At 46.6% G+C, this 22,006-nt stretch overlaps 1 protein-coding gene across 5 annotated transcripts in view; it reads left to right on the top strand.

Moving 5' to 3' along the window:
• GLI2 (GLI family zinc finger 2) overlaps positions 1-22,006 on the top strand; it is a 177,387-nt gene that overhangs the window by 96,609 nt on the left and 58,772 nt on the right. For all 5 annotated transcript variants that reach the window (XM_052675717.1, XM_052675716.1, XM_052675712.1 and 2 more), the window contains exon 3: positions 18,637-18,742. In XM_052675717.1, coding sequence (XP_052531677.1) covers positions 18,637-18,742 — 106 coding nt within the window. The remainder of the gene's footprint in view (positions 1-18,636; positions 18,743-22,006) is intronic.

Below are 22,006 nucleotides of genomic sequence, written 5' to 3'. Positions count from 1 at the left end.
TAGGAATCCTCTAAGGAAGAAATTGAGGAGGAACCTGGAGGTGAAAAAGGAGAGCATCCCCCATTATTATGATCAGTGAGATGCACATGTCTGTGCGTGAGAGCAGGCAGCGCTGGATGGATGAGCGGCACCCAGCACTGTGCTCAGCCCGGCATGCCGAGTCCAAGAAAAACAGCTTGCTTTGCCACCAAGGAAGCGACAACTAAATTTGTCACCTGCAACAACCTGGAGCAGGATCCCTGCAAGGGGAAGCTGGTTCGTCACGGTTCAGAAGATCATTCGAAATGCATGAAATTTGCGTGGAATTTCCTTAATCTGCCTTTACAGGAAAATTCCTTCCCCATTTCCTGAGGGCAAGCCTATATTGTTGAAGGGAGCATTCTTGAACTGAGGGATATCATTTATTATAAAAGATCACAGGTCAAAGTATCTTAACCCAGATCAAGGGCGAGGTCCATGGAGAACGCCTGGAGCCTTTTGCGGTGGCTCGCAATAAAGGAGCAATTACAGAGCAAGCGGGCCCATGTAGGGGCTACAGGCAGCAAGCACATCTCCGTGGGTTGTGCATCACATAAGGGGAGATGTTTCATTGGGTTCAAGTTCTTCAAGTGGGTGACTGGTGCTAGCAGGCTAATGATGCCTTTCCGAAGTGAAATCCAAGTTGCTTAATACTCCCTGTGTTTTTCTTAGCAGTTTAACCTTGATATCTTTCCTGGGATTAGAGAGTGATGAAAGGTTGAATTATTTGTCTCTGAACTCCCACCACGAGTGGTCTGACTGCATCTGTTGAAGTTCCCAGTTTCTCAATATTGGTGTGGCATGTGATGCTTCGAGGGTGTTAGGCTCTAAGATTGTATCGCTGTAAACTACTGTTACTCATGTGGGATGCAATTTGCTGGGATGTAAGAGATGGCATTTCCAGAATAGGCAAGTAGGGAATCCCATGTGATTATGAACAGTAAAAGATAAAGAATTTTACATACGCATGCATTTCTGTGGAAGCTTTGTTTTAAGCAGTTTGCAAGCATTGTTATAGTTGCTGCAAGATTTTTGTAAAACTGGCAGCAGTTTTTTTCTCCATTTTGCTGCTGGGCAAACTAAGGCATTGCAAAGGAAATCTGAGTTTAATTAAATACACATCTCTGTCTCCAGACCTGGGCTGTAACTGCAGCCCTGGAGCGTGAGGAGCAGAGCAGGGGAGTAGAAGCTGAGGGAGGAGGCAATGTGGGGGCTGCTCCCACTGCCAGGCTCTGCTGGGAGGCATTCAAACCTATCCGCGTCTTTATGGCTTATCATTGCCACAGACAGTGATTGGAAAAGGCTTTTTGCAAGGCTGAACTGTGAGCAATAAAACTTGCATTCTGATACATGCGTAGTGCACTTAGCTAATAAAAATAGCCTTGGTGTCAAAAGGTTTCACTAAATGTGGCTAAAGATATTAGCAGCACAGCACTTGCCTTTCGCTTCATAGACCAAAGATGAGGTGAGGTGCTAAAAATGAGTTTCTTGTTTCCACTTTTGTTTCCACTGGGAGCTGAAGTTGCAAAACTTTACTTAGGAGTCATCCCAACCTTTCCCAGAGCAGGTCAGCACTGTGCTCCTCTCCCTGCCCAGCAGCCCAGAGGTGATTCTGGATACATGGGACAGGGCTTGGATCTTGGTGCAGACAGAAAAGCAACACAAACAGCTGGAGTGTGGGTGATGTATCCATTGTGTATGGATGGAGACCTCGCCCTGCAGGACCAGGTCCAAGTCATTTGCATGGCATCACTGAGAAGTTTAGACTGCAAAAAAAGTGGGATAACTGCATGGGATGGAAGCAAGGGTGCACAGTATTGCTTTTGTGAATTGAAAGCTGTTGTTCATAAGCCCAAATCTGCCATCCAGCACCATCTAGAGTGCCATTAATCCCGTGGAACTGTTTGCAAAGTATAGTATTACCAGACATAAGTGTAGCAAAACTGAACTTACAGTTAATGAATTGAGTTGCCTGGGACAAGATGCTGATTAAAAAAAAAAAAATAGAAATTTTGTGTGCTTGAAGGTGAATGTTGATTTGACAGCAGAGCGGTTAATGTCCTTGATTTGACCAAGTAGTAACAGATTTCTGTTATATGATCACATAGATATTTGAGTTGAGGAAACTGTGCTAACCAATCTGCCTGCATTTCCCAGCGGTATGTCAACCTGTGGAGTCTGCCAGTAGAGAGCCTGCTCAGTGTGCCTTTGGATTTGGGTTGTATTGCAGAGGTCCCTGCTTGGTGCATGGTGGCTGGGGGTTGTGGTCCCACAGTTTAATAATGATGATAATAAGCCCTTCCATGTACTGGTAAAGCTGCATTTGACTGCTCTTGGGGACTATGGATGTGGCTTGTGTTGGTAGTAGACAAGAGAATGACAAAGGGAAGTAAGACAAGAAAGTGCCTTGAAAAACAGTGAAAACCCAATAATTTAGAAAATTGTGGTCACAAACTTCTTTGCTGACCAACTGAAAATTTCACAGGAATGTGTGTGAATAATTAAACATAGCAACAGCAATTTGTAGCCATTATAGTTCCATAAATAATATAGAAAGTTCTCCACAAAACTCTTGTCTTCCCCTTCCTTGACATCATGCTTCCCCAGTCCAATTTCTTCCTCCTCTTCTTCTCCCCTGTCTTTTCCTAAATGCATACTGCAGGATATGTTCTGCTGGCTGATTTCTGGGGAAATGTGGCACGATGCTGGAAACCCACGAGTGTGATTCCACACACTGTCATCTTCATCAGCACTACACTGACGTGGATTAGTCTGGTGCTTCTCTTCCCTTCTTCCTCAGAAGCTCTGGTGAGGTTTCATATCGGTATGCATTTGGTGCATGCAGTTCCCAAGGAACAACATCGCTCCTTGTGAAATGGGATTTGTGTTCCTCATCCATGATGCAGATCCCTTCTCCTCTTAGATGATGAGCCATGAAATCAGGTTTGGTAGTTTGAAAATGGTCACTCTTGTGTTCAGAGGCACGTATTACTGACCCTTTGTGAGGATGTGGGTGCCCATGCCCCAGGGGCATGTCCAGTGCTCTACCGACACCTGTCTTGTCGGGATGGGCAAATGAACCTGGACCTCCCCAAGAAAGACTGTCACTTCCTCACCTGTCAGTGCAGCATCAGTCACAAGTAGTAAAAAAATCGCCTCTAATTTCCAGAAGGATATGAGGAAAATTTAATGAGAGTGCTACAGGCTCAGAAGACAAGCACTCACATAGCCTGGATTTGAGCTATCAAGCAGCTGGAGGCAAATGCCAGCTGATCAGAACTGCTCTGTAAACAGGAATCGTTCTATAATCTCTTGTCTCACGGATCACATCCAGATGACAGCCCAGGAAGCCTGCTAGCAGCTGCCAACACCACTCCACATCAGGCAGGTTCCACACACAAGGGGAAGCCCTCAGCAGGGCAACAGCAATGAGTCACTGGAAAGCAGAAGACCTGCACGGGATTTTCTCATGGGAACAACCTAGATCTGCCATCACCGAGGATGAAAACCTGGATTCCTTTATGAAAATATCACGCATGATAAAAGCAGGGTGCACAAAGAGGGTGCGTATACCCACAGCACTCTGGGTTGGCATGTTGCAGTCTGAGCTGTGCAGAGTAGGACATAGGGAAGGTAATTTACAGAAATAACCAGAGCCAAACAAATACCAGAGTCGGGAGAGAAACTGCAAGAATTACAGCTGATACTTCAAAGTGAAGTGCTTGTACTAACAGCCTGATAGCAGTCTCTGTTTCAGAGTTAGAAGCACGTTGTCAGTGGAGCAGTGTGTTTTGATCTGCCTGTACTGTATTTATGAAGAACTCAATCTGCTCAGTTGTGCCTTTGCCCTACTTCAGGGGCCCAGCAAAATGGATCTGCATTTCCACCTGTCCCCATTTTTAAGTCGTCAAACAAGTACACAAGTGGTTGTGCTCTTCCCATCCTGTAATGGCCCCAAAGCAGTGGGTGAAAGCAAATCCCAGGATCTCTCTCGAGCCTCACGTACCAGGCTGGATACTTTGCTTGTTGGCCTCTACGGGTATTGCTACTTGCTGTTGGTGATTTTATGCCAGAGTAAGACTAAAAATCAGAGAAAAATCAAACACAGTGCCATATCCATTATATGTCACAGAATCGTAGAATCACCAAGGTTAGAAAAGACCTCCAAGATCATCTCGTCCAACCAAGCAGTGGCTTTACAACTCAAAACTAGTGCTAATATTGCTTCAGCAAGCAGTGACAGTGAATCACTAAATAAAACCAGAAATGGTATCTGCAGCCGTTTGCCATTGGAGGCTTCCCATACTGCAGTTCTCCCGGGTGAGCTTGAAGCTATTGGCACACATCAGTCAGGCTCTGATCTGAGGGGAAACAGCTCCTTCTGTTCAGTGAAGGCAGGTGCTGCACAGGCTGCAAACCTGGGCTGTTGAACGCGGTCTTTTAAAGTGGGGAACTTGTTGTCAGTGCTAGATTAGCCGCAAATTAATAAAACCATCCCAATTTACACAAAAAATGAGGTTGCAGGGACCCGTTTCAGAGTCCCTTATGTCATTAAAAATAATCCCGCTGCCACAAAGCTCTTTTGATTGGAGCCACATTTTGAAGTCATTTGTTTTTGTGCATCCTTTATAATCAGACAGGTTTGAATAAGAAGAATGTCTCCGAAGTTGCTGCCAATCTACCCAGGAAAACAGTAATCATTTGCTTCTGAATTTTAGAGGGAACTGTGGTAATCGTAGACTCATTAAGGTTGGAAAAGACTGCTAAGATCGACTAGTCCATCCATCAGTCCATTCCCACCCTGCCCCTGACTGTGTCCCTCGCTACCATGTCTCCACTTTCTTGAAGCCCTTCCTGGGCAGCCTGTGCCAATAATCATTACATTGTTTCCCAGCAGATATCTTTTGGGTTATTGTAGCTTAAGCCTGTGGTAAACTTTAGTCCCCCAGAGTGTCACTTTTAACCTAAGAGAAAGGGCTTTGCAAGGGCTATATGTCATATGACGCAGTGCAGGCAAATGATGTGGTCTGTGTTGTATGTTTTGGTCTGGCCAAAGTAATCTGCTTCCCAAAGTTATGGGATGGATTGACTGACTGAATTAATATGGAGAGTGATACTGGATATTTGAACTCTCGTCGGTTTTTTGATTCTGCTTTTTCCCAGCAGTAAAATGGATTTGTTCTGAAACCTGGAAAAGAAAGAAATAAACTTGGCAGATGTAGCCAGTTTATGATTTATTCTGAATTTGCAGCCTGATCCAAATGCCACTGAAGTCTGCAGAAATCATTTGGGGGATTTCAAAAGGAATCTCATCAGGCTCTTGATTAATATGCCGGGGAGCAGGGGTGTGTATGGTGGGGGCCAAGGGAGACTTGCAGAGCTCATTCTCTTTTTCTTTAGGGTTTGCATTCTCTCAGTGCACATCCTTTCATGCAAGCCTCTCACTACTCCCTGAACCATCTGTATTTGGATTAATAGGTAATAGCAGAAGCACTGGGGAAAGCTGGAGCCAAGTTCAATTTTATTGCCTCAAAGCGATGCGACGAGGGACTGTGCTGCTAGCACGGGACTGTGGGAACACACGAGGTCGGGACCAGGGCTGCTGCCCATGCCAGCACCTCATGCCTCAGCCCTTTGAACACGTGCTGTGCGCTGGTGCCATCTTCCAGATTAAGGACACTTGAGATTTCAGCATCATGGGGCAGTGTAAGTGTATGATCAAGCTGATTAACCTTGAAATAGCAATAAGTGCAGAATTTTAGCATGTGGCATCTTTTAACTTCACATGTATATGCGTTGTTTTCTAGACTGGAATATTTCCAGATTTTTCTAGGATGGGAGAGGCTACTGAGTTATATATAAAACCGAAACAGGCTTTGCATCTTGATTTATTCCTAATCTTATTGCTGTGTGACAGGATCGGTTATCTCTCAAGGGGTGGTATTAATTAAGGTTTACAAAACATTTTGCAATTCTTGGGAAAAAAATGCATCACAGAGCTCTGCTATTACTCGAGCTATTCATTACGTGGCAGCCGATACTGCCTGTAAATGTCTGTGATCGTGTTTCAGTGTAAATCGTGAACTTCCAAACTCCTTTGGAAAAGCTGATCTTCAAAAATCTTATTTTTCTTTCCCCCTCCCCCTTTAAGTGGGAGGGAGTCACAGATGATCTTTCACATGGTTCTTCCAACACCCAGTCATTCATCAGCAGAGACTTAAAGATAATAAACTTTTTGTTTCAGGCAATTACTTAATCTCGACAAACTCCTGTGTTAAGCAGGGCTATTAACTGAGCAGGCCATAAATCAGCGTGCTGCCAGGTGGGTAAGTCTCCTGAACTGCAATCACTCTTCAGGACCTTTCAGAGACCCCTTCCCGTCTTAAGCACCCTCATTACACAAGCAGCATGCTAACAACCCGGACTTTGCATGAGCTGCCCGGAGAATCCACTGCAAGCTGCACTGGGACCATTTTTAACACCAGTTGGAACATCTTCAGACCGAGGCAGGATGATACATGGCGGTTATTAGCCTGCACCCAAACCACAGCTGGGTGAAACAGATAACTTTCTCACCCCCTGCTCTTCAGACCTTGTGCTCAGCTGGAAGCAGAGTGCTGCTGCAAGCATGGGGAAAAGTCTCTTCGTGTGCTGTCTTCTCTATCTTTATGCACTAGGACTGCTTTGGGGGCTGATGTTGGTGAGCATGGAACCTCCCCGCATTCTTTTTGTAGGCCTCCAAGATGCTGAACACCTGAGTGTAAGTGCAAGCAAAATGCCCAGCTCAGTTTTGTCATATCTCTAGCAGAAAGCAGACTTACTTCTTTGCCTTCATTTCCAGAGAGTACTTTGGTCGGAATGCACAGCAGGCTCTATATGGGGCTTTTCCAGACTTGATTTGTTCGATTTTACAAATGGTATTAACAGACCTTTCGTATGGAGGGGAAATTTTTCAAGCTATTGCCTATAGGAACAGTTTGATTTCAGTTTGTCTTAGTGCCTAGAGGAGCATATGCATAAAGAAAGCAAACTGACTTCTGTGGTTTGGAGAGGCTAGAAATGCCAGCTCTGAGTTTGAAGCATAGCTTGCTCCTGGAAGACCAAGGAGGGCTTTGTTGCAGGACGGTGCCAGGTGTCCCTGCAATGGCAGTGGGCAGCCCTGCAGTGGCGGGGACCATGCTGGTAGGTCTGTGCCCAGGGCGGGCTGGCGTGCCCGCTCTTGTTGGCACAGCACCTGTGCTTGCACAGCATTCAAGCATGTGCCTGGGAGTTCTTCTCTAAGGCTGCTTTCCAAATCCTGCAAGTTGTGCTGGCTGCTTGTGCCAACAGCTCTTGGTGCACTGTCGCACCTGGGCAAATCCATCCGTCCTGATGGATGTGGAGATGTACTGTGTGCACATGCTGCAGTGGGCACAGATTGACAAGGGGTTCTATCTGAACACTAGGATAAACTTCTGTGCTGTGTGAGTGGTTAAGCAATAGCACAGGTTGCCCACAGAGGCTGTGGAGTCTCCTTGGAGAGTTTCAGAATGTGGGTCTGGGCAACCTGCTTGTGGTAGCCCTGTTTGAGTAGTGGCTGGACCTGATGGCTTCCAAAGGTCCCTTCAAACCTTAGCCTTTCTGTAATTCTGTGATTTAGTTTCAGCTCAGCTTTACCATGCACATCTTTTGGCCATCCCTGGAGGCACTTGAGGTCTGTGCCATGAGCATGGAGCTCACACAGCTGACCACCAGTGTTCAGGAAGGGCACACTGTGTTTCAGCTGCATGGCTACACAAAAGCAGCCTGTCCAGAGTAGCAGTGGCTTGAGGTAGGCATGGGTGGTCAAGGGAAGTCAAGACAGCTGCTTTCAGCAGTAGTAGGGCTGGAAGTAGTGGCTGGACTGCAGCCTGTGTGCCTTCTTTGCTCATTTTTGCACCAGCATCTCCAGGTAAACTGGTTCAGGGAGTCAATCCAGCCAAAAACCCATGCAATACAATTTCAGGTGGTTAGTTTTCAGCTGGATGATCTCTCTGGGCTGGCTGGGTGTGGGATTGCCATTGCCACCTCCAGGCAGGGGTATGAGTACGTGGCTGGGGGTGAAGCAGCCTCTGTCTGTGTACTAAAGGCAGCCCCTTCAGTAATCCTGCTAGTAGGGATTCAGTTGGGATGACACTCATGAGTAAGCCTCAATTTGCATGAGAGAAAGGTCCAGCCAGGGCTCCACTAGACTTACTGTCAGATATGAAGTGTAATTCAGAGAATATTCTCCCTCCTTTTTCATTTGCCATTTTTGCTCTCTTGTTCTCATGGAATTGTGATTCACAACAATCTGAGGCTGTTGAACCATCCTCCATCCTTATTCCTGTTGCCTGTGGAGATTCTGGGCTTGGATGCAACCAAAGCGTGCAACGGTGTGTCTTCTGGAGCTACTGCCCCTTCTGGTTACTAATGCCAGATAGTGCTTTCTCCATAACACCTCCATGTAATGGCAAATCACAACCTATCTTCATGCATGGATGATCAGAAGCAGTTGCACTTTTGAGAGCTGAGGAAAAAAGAAACTTTTGCTTGGATGCAAAGTCAAGCCCAGAGTTGAGTTGTACAAAGCAGCACAGCTGCCTCCACAAAACACATTAAAGGATGTGGTTCCTGCTGTGATGTGAGCCTTAATGTAAAGGTGCAGTGAAAGAGTTTGCCATTCGTTGGCCCGATCCCAGGGCACTCAGTGGCAAACTCCATTTGGTCCATCTTTTTCCTCTTTCAACTGGAGGCCCAGGTAGTCATTAGGATGCTTCTGGCTTCTATGGGGGCAGGATGACAGCAACATGGAGAAAACTTCTCCCTAAACTTATAGGCACGCTTTCTCTTCTAGACCTGTGTTTTTGAGGGATCTATGTGTTTGCATAGATGCTCCTGAGGTGCTGATTTTTCCTCTGCAATGGGCACACAGGCCATCCCCACGCAGGCTGGCACAGTTAAGCTACCAGCTGCTCAGTCCCTGCGCCCCAGGTGCCTTCCTGCCTGCTGGGGTTGGGTTTTGTTCTTCTCCCATTCTCTCACAGCAGCTGCTGGAGAACAAGCCCCAAGGACCCATCTGGCCCTCTGAGCTTCCCGGGCCACGTGCTTTCTCGACAAAGCAGTGGTGGTTGTGCTGTAATACAAGAGTTACATTATAAAACTGCGACTTGCTAGCAAAGCAAACTGCCTTTTATTCGCTGGTACTGCCTTTCTCCCTTTAGAATTGCAGCCGTGGCAGCTCCACAATGTAGTCTCAGATCGAGTCAGTCTAGAGGGCTGCTTTTTTCTTTCTCTTTTTTCTTTCTTTTTTTCTTTTTTTCCTTTCCCCTCCTCTGCTTTCTGGAGGAGTTGGCACAGCCTGGTGTTATTAGGACGTAAGCCAGCTTGTTCTAGTGGAATTTCCTGTCTGATTTTAATTTCCCTCTCATTTTTTTTTCTCCCCTCAAAGTGAGGCAGAAAAACTTTTTAATTGCACTGCCGTAGGTTGGCCTTTTGGGATATTATTATTCTTATTAAGTACTTCCTGTTGGGATGTGGCACATGAGAAGTACCCGGGATCTCTGTGCAGTCAGGGCTTGTGGCCTCCTTGTTTGTTAATAACCGTCAGATTGGCAGCATCCTCAGGATACATCTTGGCATGACAGCCGGGCAATTAAGTGATTTTCAAGACTCTCAACATTTGCAGCTCAAGACCTGTGGAATTAATAAGCTGCATTAAGCCTTCTCGGTTTTGTTTTCTGCTGTTCAGTAGCTGCAGCTCCTCATTCATCTAACAGAAAGCCAGCCTCAGTGGGAAACACTCTGGAAATCAGCGTGGAGGTAGAAACGTGCTGTCACACTGCCGACAATGCATTTTGTCCCAGAGAAGAATCCAAAGTCTTTTTAGCAGAAAAAGTCTTACAAAATGATCTGAAAGTGAAAATTCTCAGCAATCAGTTTCAGAAGCTTCAATAGGATGAGAAGGAATGGCCTCAAGTTGCACCAGAGGAGGCTCAGGTTGGATAATAGGAAATATTTCTCATGAAGAGTGGTGAGGTATTGGCAGTGGCTGTGCAGGGAGGTGGTGGAGTCACCATCCCTGTAGGTGTACAAGGACCATGGAGCTGTGGAACTGAGGGACGTGGTTAGTAGGCAATATCAGTGGTGGGTGGACAGCTGGGCTAGGTCACCTTTGAGGTCTTTTCCAACCTTAATGATTCTATGATTCTATTTGGCAGATACTATTGTATTAATGTCACTTTGCTAGTTCATCACTTCCACATTCTTTTTGGTTTTTAGAATAGAATAGATCATTGCCCATTCTGGGCTCTTCTGGGGCATTTCAAACAGCAGCCACAGTTTGCTGAAAGATATTTTCTGACCAAAAACCATTCTGCTCCCAACCTTCTGCCAACTCAGGCTGCCATCCTTCTGCCATCCTCAGGTCTGAGGATGATGGCTGGTGGCTGCAGTGCTGCTCTGGAGACATCTCTGATTACGGCACTTTGGAAGACCAGAGAAGCCTCAGTGCCAGGCAGATCTGGGCACCCAGCTGCGGGATTCCCCATCTTTCACCTTACTCATCCTTCCCAGATGGATAAAGGAAGTAAGTTTGTCCCTACAGGGCTGTCACATAGCAGTAACCTAAAAACTCCAGGAATCCTTGTAGAATAATAAATAATACATCACTTTTATTCACAGATGCCCTCCTGAATGTCTTAAAATACTTTCATATAGCAGTCTGCGGGCTTCTCAAAATCTCTATTTTCTCACCAAGAGGCCGAGTGTCCCAGAACTGAATGGTTTGGGTCACACCTGAGGCTGGCTGCTAAGCCAACTCCCTGCTGGTAGCACTTCACTGAGGTCCCACTGTCATGGCATCCCTGCCATGCCTTGGCCAGGAGGTGCCCCAAGAGAGCAGTGGTGACTCAGGCAGGAGACAGCAGCTGAGGGATTTCAGGGTTTGATTTCTTAATGATAAGAGTCATCTTTGCTGTAGAAAATGTCAATGAACTCTTACATTTTTAATCGAAATTTTCCATGGAGAGAGAAAGGCCATTTTTAGCCTCGCTGTAATTGTTCCGACTCTTTTGCCCAGTAAAGGACTGGCAGGTTTAATGTCCCTAATGACAGCCTTGCAGTACAGAGGAGGATGCTGAGGAGCCCTGCTGGGAGCTTCAGGAAGGGGCAGACGTGGACCTGAACAAGCCTATCTTACTTCCACTTGTGCCTCTTGAGTTCTTGAGCTGGGTAAGAAATAAATGTATATGGGATTGAGCCACTGGGCTGGCCGCCTGGAAGCTCCCGAGGGCTCCTGGGAGTGGTTTGCTGTCTTACAGCTTTTATGACAGTGTTTATTATGCAGGCAAACCTAGAAATTTGCTTTCTTCTGTGTAAAAGTAAGCATGGTATCCCCATGGGTACCCAAAACCCACATCCTTGGCTTTGTACTCTCCTCTTCTCCATGCCCATGCCTCAGTTCCTCTGAGTGGAAAGTCATAAGTCACATGGACTCTGTCCTGCAGGTCCTTTGAGATGTTGGTGATACCATTCTTGATTTGAGGCTTTTTTTGTGGTTTTATAGATGAAGATAAGCAAGACATTTTTTTTATCAGACACATGGTCTGATTGATGAGTAGTTCCATTTGGAGCCAGGAGTTGGACTTGATGGTCCTTAAAGATCCCCTTCAACTCAGGATATTCTGTGATTCTATTATTTGTTGTTTTCTTTACACGTATCTGCATCCCAGACTCCTTCCAGCACCCCTACAAGGCAGTTCATTACTTGAACCACTGGTTTTCTTCGCAGCATAGACTGTTTTTATTGCTCACCTGAATGGGAAACTTGGCTTTTGCTGTGCCCACGGTTACACTAAGCATGTTACCTCTGCCGGCATGCTAAGGTGTTGTCTAAAATATGATTTTGTAAATCAGGCTACCGCCACCTTTCTTCATTACATGTGTTAGAAGGAGAAAGCTGATTCTAGGTTCTGCTGGATGGGAGCAGCAGGTTGGATGTGCATCAAAATGGTGCATAATGGGACAGGAGAGGGCTCTCCCTTGGGTGCACTGGTTGGAACGTGCCTCCCGTTTGTCCTTCCCTTAATGTTTATAGCACACCAGAATTAATCTTCTCTATTATTTTACCTGTGAAGTTCCTCTTTTATTGTTTCCAAAGCCACTGAGTAGGTAATAATAAATAAAACAGCGTAATAATTAACCGATATTAATTGAAGTATGCTGTATGGAAACCAAACCAAATACTAACAAGCCAAACAAAAGAAAAGTATGCACCGTGCAGCCTTGTTTACAGTGCTGTCTGCTGGAGTCATTATACACGTTGATATAATAATACTGAGCACTTAATTACCACATCATTTTTAAAGCGCTGTATAAACATTAACCAAACCTCTGAGGTAGGGAGGTATTATTATCTCCATTTTAAAGAGGGGAAATTCTGACACGGTGAGGTTAGTTGGTAATTGGGCAGGCTGGAGTGAAGGCTGCTGCCTCCTGGACGGTCCAGACCACGCTATGATTTTGGAGGCTGCAGAAGCACCAGGGATGGCTCTACCTGGAACACGGCGCTGTCACCTGAGGAGGGCAGCTGTCCCTCAGCACAGCTCTGCACTTTGCAGACGTGCAGACTGGAGTAGCCAGCAGCCACGTGGTTATCTCTTCTTGGAGGTAAGCACACGCTTGGCTCCTTTTGCGAAGCAGCAGAACATGGAGGCTCAGCTCTTTGGCAGCACTTGGTGGGGCTGGGAGGCAGCGGCTGCTGTGTGGTGGCGGTGGGAATGTCTGTCCCTGCAGAGCAGTCACTGTTCAGCAGCAGCACATGACTTCATCAGAGGAGAATCCCACAGGCTCACCAGCGTGATCTGCTCCGTCATGTTTCTGTGACCCAATTTTCCCCATTCTTTGTCTTGGACCTTCCCTGACCCCAACCCTATTATCTCTTCCAATAACTCACCCGGGCCATTATTAATGGTGCATTAACTTCGGCTGTGCTTTCAGCAGAGATGTTTTTCTTGCGCTTATTCATTCGCTCAACTCACTTAAACAGCGAGATCATTATTCCTGGGATGTCACATAAACACAAAACCATCTCCCTTGCTGACACCTATGGCCTGAGGCACTTTGCTGGATCCAAGCACAACACTGGACGACCCAAAGGGCTTCGGGAGCCACCCACATGCTCAGGGATGGAAGGTTCCCCTCCCCATCCAGAGTCCACCAAGCCCAGTGCACCTCCAGTGGGAGAAAGATCACAGAATGAAGGCTGTGGAGCAGAGCACATTTTGCAGTTTGCTGTTTCAGAATGAACGTGGTGTTTGCCACCACAGAGTTGCTGGATGCCAAAATGCATCTTTTAAGTTAGGGACTTAAAAAAAAAAAGTATCTTCTAGGACGTCCCCTTCTTCTTTTTTCTGGGTCAGCTTCTTGTGCAAAGCTGCTAATGACACTGTAGCGACAGAATCACATGAGCTGTTGTCTGGAGTTTTTCTCCCATTAATCCAAATCAATCCAGTGCCGCAGGGCTCTGAAGCCTTTTCCAGATTGAGTTGCATTTTGTACCTGCTGTGGCTGAGGTTTGCTCTGGAACCTGCTGTTTGTTTGACTGTGGGCAAGTTGTGTTACTTTATCCTGTACCAGCCCTCAATGACTGAAAAAGGGCTGGGACTCAGTGTGTGTGAGCAATTGATTCTCTTCTTAAGGAGCTTTGTGAGTTTTGGCAAGACAGCTTGTCATCCCTGTATGAAACTTGCATTCCACGCATCATAAATATCACAAAAAATTAAGCCAAGAGGGTTCTCAAGAGGTCAGCATTGGTTTTTCCCACTTTCTAAGATAGGTGGCTTTGCAAAATTGTTGGAAAAAGTATTATAAGTACTGAATTATTCTATCAGCAGTCTTTTATGTTTTTCTTCAACTAATAATTTTCCATTTAGGTAAGCCTCAAGGACCTCTGCATGTATTGGATAGCACAGGAGATGTGGGGGGGCTTTTGAGTCTCTCCAAACCCTGGTTGTGCTGCAGCACTCAGTTGCAAGTGGGAGTTGAAGATGTCCTTTAAGTGTGTGCATGTTTAGGATTACCTCATCTGAGTCTGTCCCTGCTGCTAGGGTCTGCACTTAGTTTTCAGGAGGAAGGGCTTTGCAGATTATTTTTTACAAAGTTCGACTCAGTGATCCTCTTGGGTCTCTTCCAACTCAGGATATTCTGTGATTCTACAAAAGTGAACCACAAATGAAACCCGATTCAGTGGTACGGGGTCTGATTTCTTTTCTTCTGCTGCCTTTTGTTAAGTGGTTACATGTGGATGTTGAAGTATTTGGAATATAAAAAGTTTGTTTGACCCTTCCCAACTCTTCTTTTTGGGTTTAAAAAGAGGAGCTTCTGTGGGTGCTGTAAGAACATCTCCTTTGCTCACTGCACAAACCCCTGCATGCCATGTGTGTTTTTCTTGAAGCACAGGTTTATCTGCAGAGATAATCAAAAGCCTGCATCATCCTCAAAAAATGCCTGTTTCTGCTGCCTCCCTCCCTGATTCCTGGGATTTTCGGCAAAGGGACATCCCCTTTAAACATATATTTCTGCTTCATATCTCTCCCCTTTGAAGCCAGAGGGCTGACTGGCTGGCTGGCCTTTGAATAGGCAAGGATGAGAATAGAACAGTGGGAGGTCCGTGTATGGCTCATAAAGCTTGGCCAGAAAATCAGCCCTGACAAGTGGGGACAGGTAGCAGCATCTCCCCCTAATCGAGCGATGCGGCGGAGCAGACGCGTTCCTGCAGGAGCTGGGGGCAGGTGGGGCCTCCCAGCCTCATCGGCGTGCGTTCACCCCAGAGCTGCATGCCACAGCTTAATGAGGAGCCATGTTATTTCAGTGTGAAACACCCTGTTTTTCCATTGGCCCTGCCCTTTGTGCGCTGCTTTGATTTCTTCACAGAATCATTGAATGGCTTAGATTGGAAGGGACCTTAAAAACCACCCAGTTCCAGCCCCCCTGCTGTGTGCAGGGTTGCTGAGCACTAGGTCAGGCTGCACGGGGCCTCATCCAAACCTGACCTTGAATACCTCCAGTGTTCCAAAGGACACTTGGTTTTCTCTTCCTTTCTCGAGTTTTTTTCTGTTGTCTCAGAGCTATGGGACATGGAGTGGGGATGTCGCTTTGTGCCTTCCCTCAGTGGTGCGTGGCTTGGCATGGCCCTGCTTCTTCCTGTGGGAAAGCTTTCTCCTGCTAAAAGCTTCCTCGTACTGTGTAAAACAATCATCGTTAGTACTAATTGGGCAGCTTTGGGGTTAAATCTGCAAAGATTGCTTGGGTTTAGTAAATCCTCTGCCACCACAAAGCAGATAATACTAAACAAAAGATCGCCTTGATTAGATTAAAATTGGCAAATTCATTTCCCTAATCATCGTATTGCCCTTCTCCTGGCTATTCAGGAATACATCAACATGACTTACTTGAAGTAATTGAATATAATTGTCTCTTTAACTCCTGCATGTAAAGCATCCATCTTTGTTAGCAGCATGCGCTGCTGTCCTGATGCCAGCTCGCCCTCCTCATCAGGAGGGGTGGGAATGAGAAGCAAAGCAGGGATGATGTTCATGAATTGGAAGCTGATTGCCTATAAAACCATTCATTATTTCTGACCAAGCACCTGGAAGAGCAGAAAAAGGAGCAGCACTGGTGGTGGTTGGTTTTGTCGCTACTCCCAGGGTGGGCAGCAGAGGAGGGACCCAAAGGGGGACAGCCCAAAGGGAGGTCACCCAAAGCAACCCATCCCTGGAAGGAAGTAGAATTGCTGACTGCCACTATTCAAATAAGTTGAAATGCCAAAAACAAACCAATCGTGCCCGTGGGAGGCAGGAAATTTGTGGAAATTTTTCTTCCATTAATAGTCAGATGTGCAAGGAGGGAAGAATTCTTTTCAGATGTTGCTGTACCAACAGATAGCTAGGAACAGAGGCCAAGCAACCCAGACACCCTGTGCTTTCTTATTCCCAGCTCTCCTGAGTGACTGGGAGATCTTTTTGTACTAAATTTTTGATATTACTACAGCAATCGGTCATTTAGTAGTAGGTAGTTACAAAACTAATTACTAGAAGTATCTAAAGGCAGGCTGTGAAAAAGAAGAGGACAAGCGCTTTATCAGGGTCTGTTGTGATAGAACACAGGGAAATGGTTTCAAACTAAAAGAGGAGAGATTTGCACTGGATATAAGAAAGAAGTGTTTTACAGTAAGGGTGGTGAGGCACTGGCACAGGTTGTCAAGAGAGGTGGTGCATGCCCTGTCCTTGGAGACATTCAGGGTCAGGCTGAATGGGGCTCCGAGCACCTGATGGAGCTGCAGGTGTCTCTTCATTGCGGAGAACTAGATGACCTTTAAGGGCTGCTTCCAGCTTAAACAATTGTATAGTTCTATGATTATATGAAAACAAGACATAACTTGCCTTGTTTGAGATTCAGCATTTGACCCGTTGCTGTTTATGGCTTTGCTATTATTGGTGAGTTAAATTGGTCAAGATAAGGGCTGTTCCACTAAAACACCACCTCGATGCCCAGCAGCGTCAGCCCATCACCTTACACTTCCCTGCATTTTGTGGCTATTCAGCCCTGGAGCTACCCCATCCAGGCAGTGTCACCACCCTATTTTGAGAAGATGCCAAATCTGACCCATAGGCACTCCAGCAGAGCTATGCAGGTAGGTATCAGGAATGCAGGAGAGTCCTTGCTCCTTTGGGTTTATTTTCATGAGCTCTCTGTGGAATGAGTGCCGCAGGAAGCCCAGCTCTGGCTGGTGAAGGTATTTGTGGTGTCTGGTGAGTGGCTGTGCTGGGACAGTTTGTGGCCATGCTAGGAGTAAAACCCCTGTCCTGGGAGCAGAGCAGGGATGCTCTGGCACTACAGAGGGTGTGCTGGGTATCAAGACCTCCTTGCCCCTCTTCTCTGATTCCATGCACTGTGTCCAGAGGACAGCGGTGCCTCTGAGGAGGAGGGAAGCAGCTTTTGGTCCCTGCCAGCTGGGGCAGTGGTTTGGGCTGAGTGCGGTTTGGTGAGAGCAGGCACTGCTGTGCTTCTGACCTGGAAAAACACTGGCTGCCTTTTAAAGTGAAGTGTCCTCACGTAAGGGATCATCCTTGCCTGGGACAACGAAAGAGTGAATCTCCCTCCTGCCAAAGCAAATCCTAAAGGATGCGAGTTTATTCTCTGCCTGAGCTGCTTTTGGGGGAGGAAGGGAAGGGAGCAGAAGGGGGGAAGCAGCTAACAGTTACCCTACTGTGTCCCGACATCAGGCGAGCTGCAAAAATGCTCCCAGTGTATCGGGGTGTGCACGGTGCCAGCCCTGCGCCAGAGCACGGAGCGTGAGGCTGCTGCGGAGCCTTAAATACTTTCCAGCCTGACTGCCTTAGCCTAACGCCTTTCAGCGCTGTTGGCAGGAGGCTTGTTTGTGTGCCTGCTCTCACCTCTCCCACTGCCGCGCCTGTGCCGCGTGTGCTTGGGAACTGAGCGCTGCGATGGGGGCAGGAGCTGCAGAGCTGGGGGCTGACACGCAGGGAAGGACGTACATGGGGATCTCTTCCAGGGGAATTGCAAGAGGAGCGCAGCCTCGCTGGATGGGGTCAGCGTAGCTCCGCAGCAGCTGGACTTACGGGGTTGAAAAGCTGAATTTGAAGGCTGATAGAAAAAGAGTTGGGCGCTGCTGGAGTTTGCTCAGCATCAGCGAGAGATTCAGCCCAAGCTTTGGCGCTTGGCTTACGGATGGTGCTCTGCAGAGAGATGCTACCTGTCACAGAGGCAAGTCATGGTTCAGTACCAGCGGGGGCTGAGCCTCTGTTAATGGTGTTTCTTTGGCTTCAGTAATTTTTACAGGAAAGGCCCAGTGTAGTTGGGGGCGGTGGGAGAAATAACCTGATGAATTTTCCATTGGCTCAACTCACTCAAGTATTCTCGCCGTTAACTTTTGGGGTCAATAATAAATATTAAAACCTGTAGGTTTAATAAGTCAATGTAGGTGTTCTCTGCCTTTTGAGACCACTTTATCTTTCCATCAAAGATGAAACAAGCTTCTCAAATGAATAAAAAATAGGGCCTCAAGTGATTACAAGCGCAAGCAATTTGGGCTCCTCTCTTAGAAGCTGGCAGTAGGCATTTCTGAGCCACTTCTGAATGCCTTCATGGTTTGCATTAGCACTGCTCTCACTGTTGGTTTTTAGGTAAATGTTTCCAGACCTTCAGCAGAGGTGCTCGCTGCCACTGCAGGCGCGGGGGACGGCGTGGGTCTGGGTCCCGCCAGGCTCCGTTGAGTCTGATTTGCGCTGCAAGTCTAGTTTTCCTTGGTGCTTCCTATAATCTCCTCGAGTTCAAAGAGCGCTTAGCTGCTTGTCTTTGTCAAAAACCCTGTTGGAGATCTTTTATGTCGAAGATGTAGGATTTCTCCGCATGACTTTGATTATTTATTCATTCCACTTCTCTGGTGTATGATAGCGCTGATATCATGAAGACCCCTTGTCTTGCACTGCTCTTGCTCTGAAATTCATGGAGATTTAGTGCCTTTGAAATTGTTTTAAAAGGAAAGGAAAAGTTTTTGAAGTCCCTTTTTTCTTCTTCTTCTTCTATTCCCCTCCACAGTGCCGCAGCACATTTTTCCGGCCTTCCACGCTCCTTTGCCCATTGACATGCGCCACCAGGAAGGACGATACCATTACGAACCTCACTCTATCCACGCTATTCACGGGTAAGTCTCGCACCTCTGCTCCTGAGCCTTGCTATGGCCCCATCCGCTGACCCTGTATCAAATTCTATTCCTGAAACATGGGGCACTCACTGCCCTGTGGGTCATACAGCTCTGTTAGACCTACAGAAGTGCTGTGTAGCTCCGGGATACAAGTCCTGGAGATGGGACTGGCTTGTGGTTTTGCACCCACGGTGTTTCTCATGTCATAGTATGCCTTTCTGACACCATCTTGGTGAAACTGTTTCAGGAAAGGGTAAAAAGCTGCCAGGCATTCCATAAATCAGTTTTATTTCGTGGGGCTTTAGCATGGACAGGCTGAGTGACTCTGGTGTCTACATGCGGTCTAGAGGGGCAGGATCATGGGTTTCAATGGGTTCCTCTTCATGATATCCCACAGATGCTGGCCAGGGGCTGTGCCCAGGCTGGGGGAATCACACTGGTCTCCTAGTCCATATCTCCAAGTCTCCTAGACATGGCAACCCAGTGGTCCTTGGAGAGTGGTGAAGACACGTTTATAGAGAGATTTGGGTTCACCTCCTATTAATTTTGAGCAGGCAGGAAAGGAGCCAGCAGGGAAGTGAGTGGGAGGATGTGGTGGCCATGCGGCCAGTGGGTTTTCTCCTCATCCCTGAAACACACCATCCCCATGGGAGGTGAGGGACAGCCTGATGGGCTGGCGGTCTCACGGCTCCCAGAAATCCTTTACCCTGTGATGGCAACCTGAGGGCAGGTCCCAGGGCATTCAGCATATGAGAACCCACAAGGGCTAAAAAGAATTTGTGTGAAGGAAAAGCGAAGCAGATCTCATCACTTAAAAACTCTTATTTGTTCCCTCTATTATCCCCAAAGATTAGATGACCTTCCATGCCCCATGATTTTATGATTCTCTGCTCTGCGGCTTTGCAGGGCTGTTTGCAGAGCCATGCTTTTTCTGAATAGGTGTGAGTGGGGGAACAGCCTCTGGGAGGCAAGAAAGAAGACAGCAGCCATGAGATCTGTGGAGTCCCACGGCTGCAAGGGCTTTATTCCACTTCCAAAACGCTGCAGGAAAAAGTGATAGGGCATTCCCCTGGATGCTAGCAGGAGACAAGTTGTCTTTTTGGCTGGCAGTCAGCTTGACTAGATGTTTAAAGAGGCAGAGAAGCTCCTTCCATGCTGTGTGCAAAGGGGAAAAAAACAGAATGGGTCGCTAATGTGAGTAGGCAAAATGGGGGGGGGGGAGTCTGTGGAGATTAATGAAGAAGTTCTGAGCTTGCCTGCACATACATGCAGAAATTGCAGAAAAAAAGAACACACGTTAATTAAAAAATGTACTAGAAGACAGATAATAAGCTAGAGCTATACCTAAGACAGCACACACGGACTTCTGAAAGGGACATCTTCCAAACTGTGTTTAGGAAAGAGGATAGCGGATGCTTAGATGTTTAGCATGGGTTACTCACGCACCCCAAAAAGCTGGATAGAGTCAATGCTGCTGCAGCATGGCTAGGTCTGTGTTCTTCTCAGGCTGGCACTTTGGGAACCATGCAGAGACTGTGCTCCCCTCAGTCCTGGTGCTGCATCTTTCCTGGGTCACCACAACAGTGATTTTGGTGGAGTCGTGGAGCAGGATTTTCTCCAAAATGCGATGCAGAACTTACCAGCTGTCCTGTGAATTATATCCTCTGGCAGGTCAGGTGTTCAGCTAATTAATGTTAATACTCTGATATCCTAGCAGTGGCTGAGTTTGTCTGTCAGGGAACCAAGAGTATCCTGTGTAGGATTTGGGAAGAATTGTTGGTATATTCCTACCGTCCTTATTTGCAATCCTTCACCTTTCCAGGAGAAGCCCTTATTTGCAATCCTTCACCTTTCCAGGAGAAGCTTTCACGAAAAAGAATTCTGAGTTACTGAAGTTAAAACTTGGTTGTTGGTCTTAGAAGAGGAAACGTAGCTTTCTTGGAAACTTTGTGTAAGATGAACCTTATTGCTTGGACATTGTGTTGAAGGGTGCCCATGTGAATGGTGAATCATCAAAGCAGAGCAGCTGACTGTTCCTTGGCCGTGTATTTTTGTGCAGTCTTCCGTGACATTTCTGGAGCTACAGAAGGCAGCAGGCTTGTTGAAAACAACTTAGACTGAAATATCAATTACAGCTTTTGTGAGCGTGCAAGTGCGTACATGTGTCAGTCCTGTCCTGGGCCTTATTCTGCTGTCAGTTAGAGAGGGCTTTCCTGCAGTAAAGCAAAGCCTGTTCTTTAGAATCAGGGGAATGCAATTTCACTCTGGCTTTCTTTCCCAAGTGCATAACCACGCTGGGAAAATCCTCACCAGCTGTGGAGTTGGTCTCTTGTCCATTTTTTCTCTTTCAGTCTTATCGGCAAACATTTCTACCTGATCTCCTGCCCTTTCCTTTTTTAGATTTTGTTCTAATTCTCTTTTGTTTTCCCCTTCTGTCTCTCTTTCAGTTTCTGTTCCAGATACCACAAAATAGTACTCACCCTCCTCACTGGAGGATATCCAGTGTGAAATCACTCAGAATGTAATGGAGCTGGACTAGGGCACACTTAGCAGTTCTGTGCCTGGATAGGCTGGGCAGGCTATGTGAGTACAGAGGCACTTCTGTAAATTTGTACCCCTTCCCGGTGGTGCAGAAACCCATTCTTGTCTTTAAATTAAATAACATTGAGGAATAATGTATATTTTTACTCTAGAAAATTGTGGTAAATATTTGGAAGACAATTTGTGTCACTGAGTTTTGGCTTCATGATTAATTTGATCAGTGCTTGACAGAGCCCCTAATTCATCAAGCCCGTATTCTAGCTGTCTGCTGTCTTGCTGGTACCAAATTTATCTAATTACATGAACATTGCACAGCAAATTAAGTGTAGTCTCATTTCTTGCTAACTATGGGGTCTTGTTACTTGCCTGCTGCATTATGTCAAAGGCTTGTTTCCTGACTGCTTGATGTGACGTGGCTGCGTTCCCCCACATCACTGTTTGCTTTTGGCCTAATGAGAACATAAGTTGTTTTATCCTAGCTGGAGGGAACACATCTGCAAGGTTGTCCTGAGCAGGACAAGCTTTGGTACCCTTTTCTTCAGAGTATGGATGGGAATATGGAAAACTCAAGCAATGAAAGATCCACATGCAAAGATGGGTCTGAAAAATGTTCTGCATTTTTGCTCACTGTTGTTGTTCTGTCCCAGTCAGTTCCTTGTTAAGCACCATGACAAATAGTTTTCAGAGCCTGAGTCTTCCCCACTGAGCATTTAGTATGTCTAT

The sequence above is a fragment of the Tympanuchus pallidicinctus genome, unplaced genomic scaffold (assembly GCF_026119805.1).
Source record: "Tympanuchus pallidicinctus isolate F22 unplaced genomic scaffold, pur_lepc_1.0 scaffold15, whole genome shotgun sequence".
NCBI classification, from domain to species: domain Eukaryota; kingdom Metazoa; phylum Chordata; class Aves; order Galliformes; family Phasianidae; genus Tympanuchus; species Tympanuchus pallidicinctus.
The sequence above is the reverse complement of the archived record's forward strand: the minus strand, read 5'-3'. Positions and strand labels throughout refer to the sequence as shown.